The sequence below is a fragment of the Doryrhamphus excisus genome, linkage group LG13, assembly GCF_037039965.1.
Source record: "Doryrhamphus excisus strain RoL-2023G ecotype Guam linkage group LG13, RoL_Dexc_Guam_v1.1, whole genome shotgun sequence".
NCBI lineage: Eukaryota > Metazoa > Chordata > Actinopteri > Syngnathiformes > Syngnathidae > Doryrhamphus > Doryrhamphus excisus.
Genome location: NC_136369.1, coordinates 5,480,034 through 5,494,491, shown reverse-complemented (window position 1 = coordinate 5,494,491; position 14,458 = coordinate 5,480,034). Strand labels below are relative to the sequence as shown.

General features: G+C 39.9%; 1 protein-coding gene across 3 annotated transcripts in view; it reads right to left on the bottom strand.

Moving 5' to 3' along the window:
* The window catches only part of LOC131139792 (glypican-6-like), a 138,589-nt gene that overhangs the window by 52,459 nt on the left and 71,672 nt on the right, over positions 1-14,458 (bottom strand). For all 3 annotated transcript variants that reach the window (XM_078795729.1, XM_078795728.1, XM_058089686.2), the window contains exon 3: positions 12,862-13,253. In XM_078795729.1, the coding sequence (XP_078651855.1) occupies positions 12,862-13,253 (392 nt within the window). The remainder of the gene's footprint in view (positions 1-12,861; positions 13,254-14,458) is intronic.

Here is a 14,458-nt window from a genome sequence, read left to right as displayed (position 1 = left end):
ACAGTAGAGTCAACATGCGGATCTGTCTAACTTCTTGTCTGTTGTTATCACTGCGGTTTGTCTTTGATTTGGTGCAATAAGCAGATCCTGTGTGTGTTATTGTGTGGGAAAACAAGGAGATGAAGGAAAACAAGGAAAAAGGCAACCAATGTGACATGGATGCTATTAGTGCACGTGCTGCCAATTTGGCAGCTGGCAGCAAAGATCAAATTTAACATCTTCGACATTTGCAATCTTCCACTGACATCACACAACGTCTTATGATAAAGTTACTACAACTCAGTGGCTTAATGTTATGTTCCACGGCTCCATGTCATCGACTTGTGTTCTGGCAAATTGTTTATGTCACCCTCGGAATACAGTATGGTTAAAAAGGTTACATTGTTATACACATTACACACCATACAAACAGCCTACACTGAATGCATTCCAAAGCAATCACTATTAAGGCAGGTTTGTTGGACGCCAAGTATCAATATGGCTATACAGTGGTTATAAAATGCCATTAATTACAATGGTTTGTGGGACACCGCTGTCTGTTTCCATTTGAATTAAAGGATTTGAAATCTAAGCTGAATTTGTGACAAAAATGTTAAAATCCTGAAATCTACATATTTTTTCAAATGATGAATTATTGTGAGAAGTAGTAGATGCGATGATATGAATTCTTACACCATACATTGCCTTTTTCTACCCAAAACAAAATCAAATCCCAACTTGCAAGCGTAACTAGTGAGACATAATAGTCACAAGTTTAGTGGAGATATTTTGCTGCAAATCATGTTAGCAGATGTATAATTTTTTATTTACTTACGTATCATAAATCAAATGCAGTCGTCACTTGCCACTTTGCGCTTCACTCACACTTTTTCAATAATAAGCCCGAATAAAAATCCTTAATCAAAACACATGCTACTGCCATAACTCACGGCAAACTGAAACTCAACTCTTAATCCCCGACGTCACTTCCTGTCCGCCCACCAGTCAGCTCCCCTAGGTAACACATTTATATAGAAAAGACACATGAGCACATAATGTCTAATAATTATTTTGGATGGCACAGCAGACGAGTGGTTAGTGCGCAGACCTCACAGCTAGGAGACCAGGGTTCAATTCCACCCTCGGCCATCTCAGTTTGCATGTTCTCCCCGTGCATGCATGGGTTTTCTCCGGGTACTCCGGTTTCCTCCCACATTCCAAAAACATGCTAGGTTAATTGGCGACTCCAAATTGTCCATAGGTATGAATATGAGTGTGAATGGTTGTTTGTCTATATGTGCCCTGTGATCGGCTGGCGACCAGTCCACGGTGTACCCCGCCTCTTGCCCAAAGACAGCTGGAATAGGCTCCAGCACCCCCGCGACCCCTCGTGAGGAAAAAGCAGTAGAAAATGAATGAATGAATGAACTATTTTGGACCATCCTGCTATGGAATCACACGGGTTCCAAAATGAAGGGGATATGTTTGTATCTATAACGAAAATGTATAACATACATCATAATAATTTACAAATATTCCTATTATTTTTCCATTTTGTCGTTGCTTTTTTCTTTTTTTCATTGCTTTTACTTGATGGCTCAAGTTGGTGAGGAGGCAATAACAATAAGCTATTCACACAGTTTGTATACGAAAGCTTGTTTGTTTAACATGCCCTCGTTAACCTTTCTATGCTCAGGCAAACACAAGAGGACACACCAAGGAGATGATATGACATCAACTCTCTAAGTCAATTACACCACTGGTCAAAACAAAAATCACGATGTAAATTAAAACAGCGCAACGTGCCTTTTTAAACTTCTATTCAATTATGTACACATTACAGTGTTACGATTACATTACAGTGTTAGCAGGATGTGAGATCACATATGGAGTAGTCAACCTTGCATGCTGTGGGCTTGTCATTGTTTTGCTTTTGCCTTTACTCGCCAGCTTGAGCCATCAAGTAAAAGCAATGACGAAAAGAAAATGGGAAAATGTTGCACACAGCCTTCTAACACGGTGGTCTTGCAGGGCGATATCGTTGTTGCGGCTGTGCAAAACAGTTGCTGTGTGCCGTGCATGAAGGGTAATCTGATAATCTTGTTAGTACTTCTTTACAGTTGAGTGACTGGAATATTTCACAGCAGGCTGAGGGCAGTTCTGGGAAACAAGATGCCTCCGATTCAGTGTGAGATTAACAGGCACTAATCTACTCTTTTGATGTTTAAGTGCTATGATAACATTGCATGTTGTGGGTAATTGTGCGTGAGACAGATTAAGCAATACTATAATGAGAGTGGAAGCAGAGAGAGCAGCATGCTCATTAACCTATATGAGATGTTCATCTGTCAGGCGACCAATAATGTATCTTTATTATTGGTTAAAGTAAAAAGGTCTGGCCTGGGAAGATGATATCCTTCCCTGATATCATGATTTCTAATAAAATAGTTATTAACTATAACTATAAATAGTTATAGTTACTTTCAATGTCCACACCGTCTATTTGTATTTGCTGGTGCGTGTCCTTTCTGCAGTTACCAAAAAGTATGATTTTAGTTTTACTTAGATTCAAGGACAATCTATTATCATCAAACCATCTTTTAAGTGTGACCATTTCTTCTCTGACCTTTCTAATGATTTTGTCTGTTCCCCCTCCAGAACAAAAAGCAGTGGTATCATCCGCAAATAATACCAGCTTTAAGTCTTTTGTAACTTTGGCGATATCATTGATGTTAATGATGAAAATTGCTTGTGAGAAATAATCATATCTTTGTAAACTACCGAGGCCCATCAAGGACAACACTGTTGAGACAGACTGACTGATGCCAAAGATTTGTCTTAGTCACTTTGTCATAATTTTTTGTCACCAAGTGCATTTCCTTCACAGTGATTGGACACGGGTGTGGGACTGGATTGCTGAGCTACTGGCCCCACTCAATTACACAACCATTAATGTCAATAGCAATATGAGTGATCTGCCACTGTGCAAAACAGACTGCCATCTGCTTCAAAGACAAACATGACTTACACAATGTCTTGTAGAAACGTGACTTTCCATAATGACCACTACTAGATATGGGAAGAAAAAATTATCCCTTCCTGTGGTCAGTAATTCCCTACAAGTATCTCGAATATGCTGACAGAAGGTTACAGTAAATCCTGAAACCCTCTGCAAACATTTACCTTCTGTTGCGCTGAAGTGCGCTAATGTTTAATATGTATTATGTACAAACATTCGCTGAGCCTCAGCAGTCATGGTTAAAAATAAAGAAAGAAATAAAGAAAGAAATTCATACATACATATGTAAATAAAATAATATGCAACTACGTATCAATATGTATCAATTGAACTGTATTCTAAATGCATTTTCTATATGAGTTCATTTTTTAATATTTATAATCATATTTTTTTCTACAGTTCGTTTAATACATTTAATGTAAGTGTAACATTGTTCTTACTCAGGTGAGAGGCGGGGTACACCCTGGACTGGTCGCCAGCCAATCACAGAGCACATATAGACAAACAACCATTCACACTCACATTCATACCTATGGACAATTTGGAGTCGCCAATTAGCCTAGCATGTTTTTGGAATGTGGGAGGAAACCGGAGAACCCGGAGAAAAGCCACGGATGCACGGGGAGAACATTTAAACTCCACACAGAGATACCCGAGCGGGGAATCAAATCCGGGTCTCCTAGCTGGATTTTTAAAACTTGATATAGACTTGGTATAATGTGGCTTTACAAGGCTTTTATGTTTCACTGTATCACTCAGAGACAATAAAGATTTCTTGACTGAATGATATGCACGTACTTTAATGCAGGGAGGAATTGACTCATGAAATTTAATGCATTGTTAGATTTTATTTCTAATCAAACTAATCATGGGTTACACTCCTTTTATCTCAGACTATTTAAAGATCTTCAAGCAAATTTCTGTAACTGTTACAAATACAAATCGGCATGTTTTTTTGTTCTGTCTGGAGGCATGACAGCATCAGCCACTTGTTTATGAATTGTTAGATGAACTATTTTTAAAGTCTGGTTTGTTTCGATATATGGTGACTGAAATAATAATCAACATTTATTCAAAGATGCCTTAGAATTTCAATGCACTTAAAGTATACCTCGGGGAGAACATGCAAATTCCACACAGAGATGCCTGAGGGTGGAATCGAACTCCTAGCTGGGCCGCCGTGCAGCCCTCTTGGTTATTCAATTTCTTGTTAACTATATTGGCCTGTACCACTACAGGTGTGTTACCTGAAGAATATAATGAACACGACAACAATGAATGCCTAAAAGCAATATTTTTTGCTTCATAACACATGTGTTCATTCCACTGCAAAAGATATCATGTTACACATATCGGTGTCGGTATATGATGATATCGGTCGGAGATGATAGCAGTGTTGGAAATTGAGAGTTGGACAATATCGAGATATCGGTTATGGGCAAAAAATCCAATATCGGGCGTCCCTGCAAAAATAACTTCAATTAATTATAGAACAAGTATCTTTCAAGGGTCTGTAAGAATAATGGCTCTCTTTTCAAGTCAGGTCTTACTGGACAAATACATATGGAAAAAGTATGAAATATTAGTCATATATGCAGATCCTGCTTTAACAAACCTTTCAATATAATGATGTCAATAAAATAGATATTACTTCGACACACAGATACATATCTATATTTACTTGAACGACAATGAAACCAGTACATTTTTGTCACTTTTTAAAAATGATGGCCAGAACAGGATATGAAAACAGGACATAGGACAGGGAAAATAGGACATTTTCATTCATTCATTCATTTTCTACCGGTTTTCTTCACTTGGGTCGCGGGGGATGCTGAAGCCTATCCCAGCTGTCTTTGGGCGAGAGGCGGGGTGCACCCTGGACTGGTGGCCAGCCAATCACAGAGCACATTTAGACAAACAACCATTCACACTCACATTCATACCTATGGAGAATTTGGAGTCGCCAATTAACCTAGCATGTTTTTGGAATGTGGGAGGAAACCGGAGTACCCGGAGAAAACCCACGCATGCACGGGGAGAACATGCAAACTCCACACAGAGATGGCCGAGGGCGGAATTGAACCCTGGTCTCCTAGCTGTGACGTCTGTGCGCTCGACTGCCGTGCAGCCCAAAATAGGACATTTGACCACTTTATTTCTTTGTGATCAATGGAAGACAATTTTCGATAAAAAACCAAACAAAACAAAACAACAACAAGGTTCCTGGTATGGTGCCTACTTCACTGACTGTTGCTTCACTTTTTAAAAACATTGTTATTTCATCAATCCTTGATTTGCGAGTCTCTCTGTAGTCCAAATGTTCGATATGAGATGCTGCCAAAGATGATTCTAGAAAGACAGCTGCCAAATCAATGTATGTCTGAGTCTGTCAGAATATTTCACGTGTGCTGATGAAACCGCACAGGTTCCCCTCGTGACCAGTATGAGTCAGCTCAATTGACCGGCTTTTGTGCAGTATGGGACGGCCCTGCTGATTAAGCCTGACATGAACCATGTTATGTGGCATGTCTCGGCCAGCAGTTGGGACTGTTTCTTTAATTCAGCAAGACATGAGCAAACATGTTAAAAGCCAGGCCTGCGCTAGTGGCACAGCACCGCAAGCTATTTACTGTCTCTTGTGGTTACAAGACATGCATAGACTACATTGTTGTCCATCTGCCTCAGTGCCTCTCAAATAAAATAGCATTCTCCGTCCACTTGTGATAGTGAAACAGATCTCATGTGTTTACCAGACATCCGTGAGCAAATGTCACAACATTGGCGCTGACAATCCGTTCAAAAACATGTTCAATAAAGATGTGGTGATATTCAGCTGAATCATGGGATGAAAAAATGTTGACAATGGTACAAATCATTAAACAGCAACAACAGAGATTTTTTTTCCCTATTCATACCTACCAACAAATAAGGGCAGTTCTCCAGAAAAATAAGACAAAATAAGGGAAATACGCCCCCCCTCCCACACACACACCCTACAACGAAATATATATATTTTTGTGTCGCAAGTAGTCCATAGTCCATTTCTTTATTATCCTTTCATATTATGTCTTTGCAGTTCAAAGCACATGCTGTCAGTCATTCTTCCAACATTCTGCAGTTCACCACAGATCAAAATCTTTTAATTAAAAAGGACGTCTTTGCTGCTGCACATTTCCCAATGATGTGCCAAACCCTTTTGAGCCAGTTGCCATCTGCCGTCACAGCACATGAGGCCAAGGCCTCATCCCTAGCAAGCTGTGAGCGCTGTGAGCCAGCTCGAGAGGACCAGACAGACGGCGAGAGAGACGGTGAGAGACAAGTGTGCGTGATGAATCTTTGGATGGAGAGCTTCAGCTGAGAAATGTTCAACTTTTCAAGTTTAATGCATAACAAATTAACTTGTGCATTTGTAGTAGAATAATGAGATTCTATCGAGATTTAATAACATACTGAGGCATACGTATTTAGTCATTTCGGGGCCTAAGGCAAACCTAGTCTTTGATCCTACTTTTTTAATTATTTTTTTTAAGAATGTGACTTTGTATTTTAGGCCACCTGTTGCTGCTTTTGAAATCTGTTACACTTATCTGTCAGCTTAACTTGCTAGTTACATAGGCATGTTTATATAGCCACAAAACAATTTTAAATATGAGAAAAAAATCTTATTTTTAGTATAAACTCTTCTACAACTCTCATTTCTTTAGTAGTTAGTCTATAATTCTTTGTTTTATTTGTCCAGTTTTATTTTATATTCTGACTCTACATTAAAATTGTGGCCATCTCTGTACGGAGTTTGCATGTTGTGTAGGTGTTCTCCAATTTTTCTCTGATTTCAGATGAGTTGTTATGTCGAGAATTTGGTCGACAGCGACAATCACTTTGCAAATGTGCCCCGAATGTGAGTCTCTCTGTAAGTCAGCACTGTTGCGGAGGTATGCTGAAGCCTATCCCAAATGTCTTTGGGTGAGAGGTGGGGTAGTTTTGCCGAATTGCACCGCTCCTATCCTGTGCTTCCTACTTAAACTACTTAAACTTTGGGAAATTTCACTGAATAGTTTGATGTAGGGGCAGCACGGTGGTCGAGTGGTTAGCATGTAGACCTCACAGCTAGGAGACCAGGGTTCAATTCCACCCTCGGCCATCTCTGTGTGGAGTTTGCAGGTTCTCCCCGTGCATGCGTGGGTTTTCTCCGGGTACTCCGGTTTCCTCCCACATTCCAAAAACATGCTAGGTTTATTGGCGACTCCAAATTGTCCATAGGTATGAATGTGAGTGTGAATGGTTGTTTGTCTATATGTGCCCTGTGATTGGCTGGCGACCAGTCCAGGGTGTACACTGCCTCTCTCCCGAAGTCAGCTGGGAAAGGCTCCAGCATACCCCCACGATGAGGATGGATGGATAAAGATGACTTACTTATGCTGCAACTAATAAAGTTTGATTTGAATGTATTGTGATAGAGAGCTGGTACCGCAAAAAAGAAGATTACATTCTAAAATCACAAATACCACCTTCCGTCATAAATTTCTAAAATGTCAGGTTGAGAGCCAGTGTGAGATGGAATGGTGCTTAAAAAGACACATTAAAACTATATTTATTTGTAGCTTGTCAGCAAAAACATGCCAATAATGTTAGATAGGCTATACTGTACCTACATTGCGTGTAAATATTAGAAAGCGGCTTGGGGCTGACTGTTACAAAGTATCTGCCGGTTTGTGGTAATTAGACCAGCATTAAACCATCAGGAAATACAAATCCTTCTGCACAAAATACCCTACTTCTTTCCATCATCATGACTAAACATGCTGCAGGCACGACGCTGCTTTCCATGCCAAGAGTAAGTGATAAGTGCTCTAAATGCCTAAACTTTAAACCGTTCGAAAGGTCCAAATCCCTACAATCTTTTCTGAGCAGGTCTTAATGTGGTTGGACTGTGTTTTAAGTACCCCCTGGATAAAACTCTTAATGGCCATCATAAACTGTAATCCAGAGAGATTCTGCTCTTAATCCAGGAACACGGTCCAGGAGAGTGTTCACTGCGAGTGCAATGCAATCCCATTTTATGGAGTGATATCTTTCTTTTTCTGACTTCACTGCATGAGCAGTAATTATGTATGGCTCCTCATTGTCAGCTTATCATTCTATGCAAAGGAAAGGCAGAAAATTCAACAGACGGATGGTTGTAAGCTTGCTTTTTATGTAAATGGGCATTTTATGTACCGCAATTTTAAAACCTCTACTTCAGTAAAGTAATGTTGAATCCTTTAAAGTGGCTAGTTAGTCATCAAAGGGCATGTACATCACACAATATACAGTATAATGATAGTCATTTCAACTTTTCACATTTTCACCTGTGCGGCGTCACAATACATTAACGTGAAAAACATCTTTCTGCATTGGCACTACTTGCCATGGGTTACATACAGAAAAAACACAATTGCCACTCAACTGGACTATGGGAGGAAACCGGAGTACTTGTAGAAGAACATCAAAACTCCACTCAGACAGGTTTGATATGACCCCTAAACCCAGTGGAGGCGCTAACCATGTGTGCCAATTTGCTGAACAGTAAAATTAAGATAGACGTGAAGTTTTCAGATATTTTATTTTGTTGATTCGGTGGAAATTGAAGAGAAGAGACATGGAATTCTATGCAAAAGAAATTGTTGATTTTGAGCGCTTCAAGTTGTTGCAAGGTTATAAAAAGAAAACATGTACTAGCGCAGTGCATTTTTTTCATAGCTGCGGTGAAGGCCTTACTGAAATCAAAAGATGTTCCGACATCCCTACACTCTGTTTGTGTTGAAGAGGGACCAGTCTCTCCCTCATCATAGGTGCCCTAGTTACTTAATCTTAATCTCTATCAGTGATACATCTAAAGCAGCGGTAAGCAACCCCATCAGCCAAAAATGAACAGGTAATTATTAAGAAAATGAAAGAAATTCTGTACTTTTGTCTATAAAAACAATGAAGACAGGACCGACAGAACGGCAACACATCACAAGCAGGCGAATTTATGACATCAAACATCAGCCAGGCTTGTTGGTCATCTTTAGCCACTAGTTATTTTTGAGCTTCTTATATTACTCATTCATTTTTTTTAGTGCTATTTTTTTCTTTCATGTAACGCTCCCTTATTTTTGGACTTGTCATTCAATTTGCAATGAAAACAACTCTGTTTGCATGGCATTATGCCTCAGAATCAATCAGACTGATTGATGTGCATGTTTATTTATTTATTACATCAAAGTCGGGGTGCTGGAGCCTATCCCAGTTGTCTTCAGGCAAGAGGCGGGGTACACCCTGGACTGGTCGTCAGCCAATCACAGGGCACATATAGTTTGTCTATACCAGGGGTCGGCAACCTTTACTATGAAAAGAGCCATTTTACCCAATGCCCACTGAAGAAAAATAGCCTGGAGCCGCAAAACATATAGTATGTTTAAAACAACATTGGAGGGAATTTGGGGGTATCAAAGTAGTTCAGATAAGAAAAGACGAGTTGGAGTACTCTTGCTAGTTTTGGAGATGAACTTACATAAATGTATGTGTAAACTACTGTAAACGTAAAAACAAGTTCCCATGCCGCTGTTTTTAAATTATCTCGAATTTATTTTTTAGATTTGTAGGTAAGTATTACTTGTTTTTCTTCATGTACTGAACTGGATAGCAGTCAGAACTCACTCAGGATGCATTCATGGTCTCAGACAAAGTTGGATTTTTTAAAACTCATTACAAAAGACGTGCATTTTCCCCACTCGGGTGTTAAAAATATTCAAGCATCGCAAAGGGAGCCACAATAAAGAGGCTGAAGAGCCACATGCGGCTCTGGAGCCGCAGGTTGCTGACCCCTGGTCTATACCATTCACACTCACATTCATACCTATGGACAATTTGGAGTCGCCAATTAACCTAGCATGTTTTTGGAATGTCGGAGGAAACCGGAGTACCCGGAGAAAACCCACACATGCACAGGGAGAACTTGCAAACTCCACACAGAGATGGCCGAGGGTGGAATTGAACCCTGGTCTCCTAGCTGTGAGGTCTGCGTACTAACCACTAGACCGCCGTGCAGCCCCTACATCAAACTATTCAGTGAAATTTCCCAAAGTTTAAATTGTTTAAGTAGGAAGCACAGGATAGAAGCGGTACAATTCGGCAAAAAACTACCCCGCCTTTCACCCAAAGACATTTGGGATAGGCTTCAGCATACCTCTGCAACAGTGCTGACTTACAGAGACTCACATTCGGGGCACATTTGCAAAGTCATTGTTGCTGTCGACCAAATTCTTGACATAACATTCATTAATTTTCTACCGCTTTTTCCTCACAAGGGTCGCGGGGGGTGCTGGAGCCTATCCCAGCTGTCTACCTATGGACAATTTGGAGTCACCAATTAACCTAGCATGTTTTTGGAATGTGGGAGGAAACCGGAGTACCTGGAGAAAACCCACGCATGCACAGGGAGAACATGCAAACTCCACACAGAGATGGCGAGGGTGGAATTGAACCCTGGTCTCCTAGCTGTGAGGTCTGCACGCTAGCCCTTACATCAAACTATTCAGTGAAATTTCCCAAAGTTTAGGTAGTTTAAGTAGGAAGCACAGAATAGAAGCGGTACAATTCGGCAAAACTACCCCGCCTCTCACCCAAAGACATTTGGGATAGGCTTCAGCATACCTCCACAACAGTGCTGACTTACAGAGAGACTCACATTCGGGGCACATTTGCAGTGATTGCCGCTGTCGACCAAATTTTTGACATAACAACTCATCTGAAATCAGCAAAATGCCAATTGCTTTTCATTCCAAAGACATGACTTAAAATTGTCTGATTCCATAATGAGTCGGCCAATGTGAAATCAGACTGGCAATAGCGCATATGCATCTATACAGAGATATGCTAGAAAGTCACTGTACACTGGAAGCAGTGTGAAGTGAAGGTAATTGTTAGGTCAAGGTGATTTGTCATGTCGAGCTACTTTTTACCTCCAGTTTATGGGCGTTCACCATCCTGACAGCCTTCAGCAATACCACGCTGTTTCCTGGCTGCACTTCATAATTGATGAGGGGGCAGGGAATGTGGGATTTGATCCTGACAGAGTGTGCATTTTAGGTCTAGGACAGATGTGTTGCTCATTTCAACTTTTCTGATAGCTGCTTTGCCTTTAAGAACTTGTGCCCACCTATTTTGTTAGCGTAATAAAAGTCGGGTCCACATTTTTTCCCAAATTCTGTTTGACTTTTTTTCCAAATGTGTTTTTTTTTCAGTTACATTTTATTTTTTCATTATTTTTTTTTAACCTTTTACACTTAATTTCCTAGCATGGAGTGTGTACTTTTGCTACAGCAAATACAATGTCAATTAATTAAATGCAAAAATGCCTACATTTATTGATGCAATACATCATTGGACAATTTTGCCAACTAATTCAGAAAGGGATGGAGCTTGGCTAACTTTTTTAATGGCATGTCAGCCTCTGCACACACAGAATCCTCAACAAACTGTAATACCTGTGTTTGTAGTTAAATCATTCAATCCTAGACATTTAAAAGCTGTCCCTCTTGGTTCTGCAGCTGGCTCTGCAGGTTTATTTCAATCAGCCAGCATTGACAAAGCTCTGCGGGTAAAGTGAGTGTGCTCTGCGACATGGTGATTGACGGATAAATCGTGCAATGCAATAAATAAATAATAATGATTTTTAATCAACAGTTTTAATTGTTGATTTTTATATTTTCATTGTTGCAACCAGTTTAAATCAATCCGATTGAGCTATGGCATCACTATGATGAATGTTAATAGTAATATAGATCTGGCAGTGTGCAAGACATTATTGTAACCACACATTAAGTGCTTTAGGCACGCCATACCTACCTCTGTGTTCCCGCATCAGCATCAGCAAACCGCTGATAGCTACTTGTTGATGTCCAGAAGCTGTACTAATGCTACATTCGTTCAATTTTACCCAAGATTTGTCAGACATGTCTGCACCTTTAATCACAGAGTAGTTCTATTGATGCTCAGCACCAAGAAATCATCTGTTTCATAACACACCTCATAAATTGAAGAAATGCAAGTTGACAATTTAGCAACATCACATGCAGCAAATTATATTTAGAATGTAAAGGTGCACATTTAAGTATTTCCTGCATTATACATTTGTTCTGTAATTGAATACATGTGATCAACAAACCATCCGCCAAGCAGGAGTGAACTCCATCTCCACAGCAACAGTCTAAAAGTTTCAAAAATCACTCAATTAACGGTGGCCAATATAATCGGGACATCCCTAATAATAATGACAGAATTTTGTATTTCAATAAGATACATTATTTGAAACACATATCTGTTTAATGCAGTGCAGTTCTGTTCCACTGGAAAATACAACCACAGTTAAATATAAAATTGCTTTGTTAATGCGCATTCCAGCTCAAACTGGCAGAATTCATGGAGCTGCTGCAAGTTGTTGTGCATGAGGACAGTGGAAAACAAGCAAATGATGAAATGCAATAATAACATTTATGGAAAAATTAAAAAGGGGCGCACGGTGTAAAAAAAACGTGATTAGCAAGCAGGCCACACAGTCAGGAAGACCCGGGTTTGATTCCCCATGTGGGGATATCTGTGTGGAGTTTGCAAGTCCGTGCATGAGTTTTCTCCAGGTACTCCGGTTTCCTCCCACATTCCAAAAACATGCTAGTTTAATTGGTGACTCCAAATTGTCCATAGGTATGAATGTGAGTGTGGAAATGGATACAGTATATGAAGTCTAGTTCATATTTATTTATTTATTTCCAGTCACACTGTACCTGTTTTCAACAACACCGAATCAGGAAAAAAAAAGAAATGGAAAGAAAACTCACCCTGGCGACCCTGTTGGCTACTTCCCGACCAACCATGAGGCCCTGGACAAACGTACGTGCAGCAATCAAGGCCCTAGTGACCTGAGCCTTCAGTTTCCTGGGCACATCTCCAAAGGGCTTGAGTTGATCTGAGTATTTACTGACACACTCCAGGTAATCATCTGTGAAGTGGTACTGGGAGTTCAATAACTGGAACATCCGCTCCAACAGCCTGGACCAGAAGTCATTGAGCATCTCCTCCAGGTTGACGTTGCCACCCGTGTAGTAGCGCTTTAACTCAGTGAACAGGTCTTGGAACACCTCTGAGTTCTTCATGTACAGCTTTCCAAATGTCCTTGTGAACATCCTGTTCAGAGACCTCTCAGAATTGTCCAGGAGCTCCAAGAAAAACTCTGTATGGATTGACGTGAAAGAGGAAGGACCATTAGAGAGGACAAAAATTAAGGTCTTAATGTAGACATTTACAATATCCAATTATGTTTTATGTATTAGTTGCCAGAGGGATGGGCAACATGTTCTAGCCAGGTGTAATGTTTGTCTCACTTTATGCACATGTACTATGCTGTAGGTGCATGATTATGGGAATAAAGTCTACAGCATTAATTTTAATCTCCCATCATTACTTTTTAGACACAGAGACTTGCACTGTATACGTTAGCATCCAAATTAGCCTGTAATATTCCCATTTTACTCCCATTTTCTTTCTGAAACACTGTATCAGCAGTTCCAAGAGACCTACTGGTATGTCTACACATTTTTTTAAGTGGCTCCATTCACGCATGTGAATGGAGATATAATGTAAGTTAGACACCAAAAAAGTATAAAGCATATTTTTCCTTTGATTCTATCCAAAATACATTTTAAAGCTCACTTTTCTTCTATAAATTCCCTTACAGTCACTGTGCAGGGTTTATGATATCTTTTAATGAGTGTTTAATCAGACACGAAGGATACCAATAAAAGCAAATGTCATTCAATGCCAGGATTTGAATATGATGCACTGTATTTTTTTCTTAGTTTGATTTCATTTTTCTCTATTAATATAATATTAAATCGCTGCATGGTCATCAGGTCAATCCTAGATTATTATGAGAAAAACACAGCAAGAAAGTTTAGATCCACCAAAAACGTTGTCAACCCCAGATTAAGCAACTGCGATGTATGATGTAAAAAAAAACAAAAACAAACAAGACTTTTAAAAATATTTGTTCATCTACAGCAATGCTCCCTCATTTTGTGTCTCGGTGGTTTGGTCCATTGACCTCAGTAAGAGCAACACCATTTAGAGAAGGCCAGGTAAGTTATTTCTGCAAGTGTGCAAGCTTTGACTGGACGTCAGAAGCTTTTTTATTTAACAAATACTGTAGTAACCTCTGTCAGATATTTCTGTTGACTTCTCCAACTCAGAAGAGTTTGCACCACCAATGTGGGAGCAGGCAGGGGCATTAAGACGTGAACACAGAACATAGTGAGAAAAGAAGAGGTATCAGCTGGGGAGTGTCAGTGATGCCTTGTGAACAGGGTCCCTTGCTACTTAATGCACCATAGTGAGCTCATAATTAGTTGCTCCGGGTCATCTTTTCTTCCCACTTTCTAT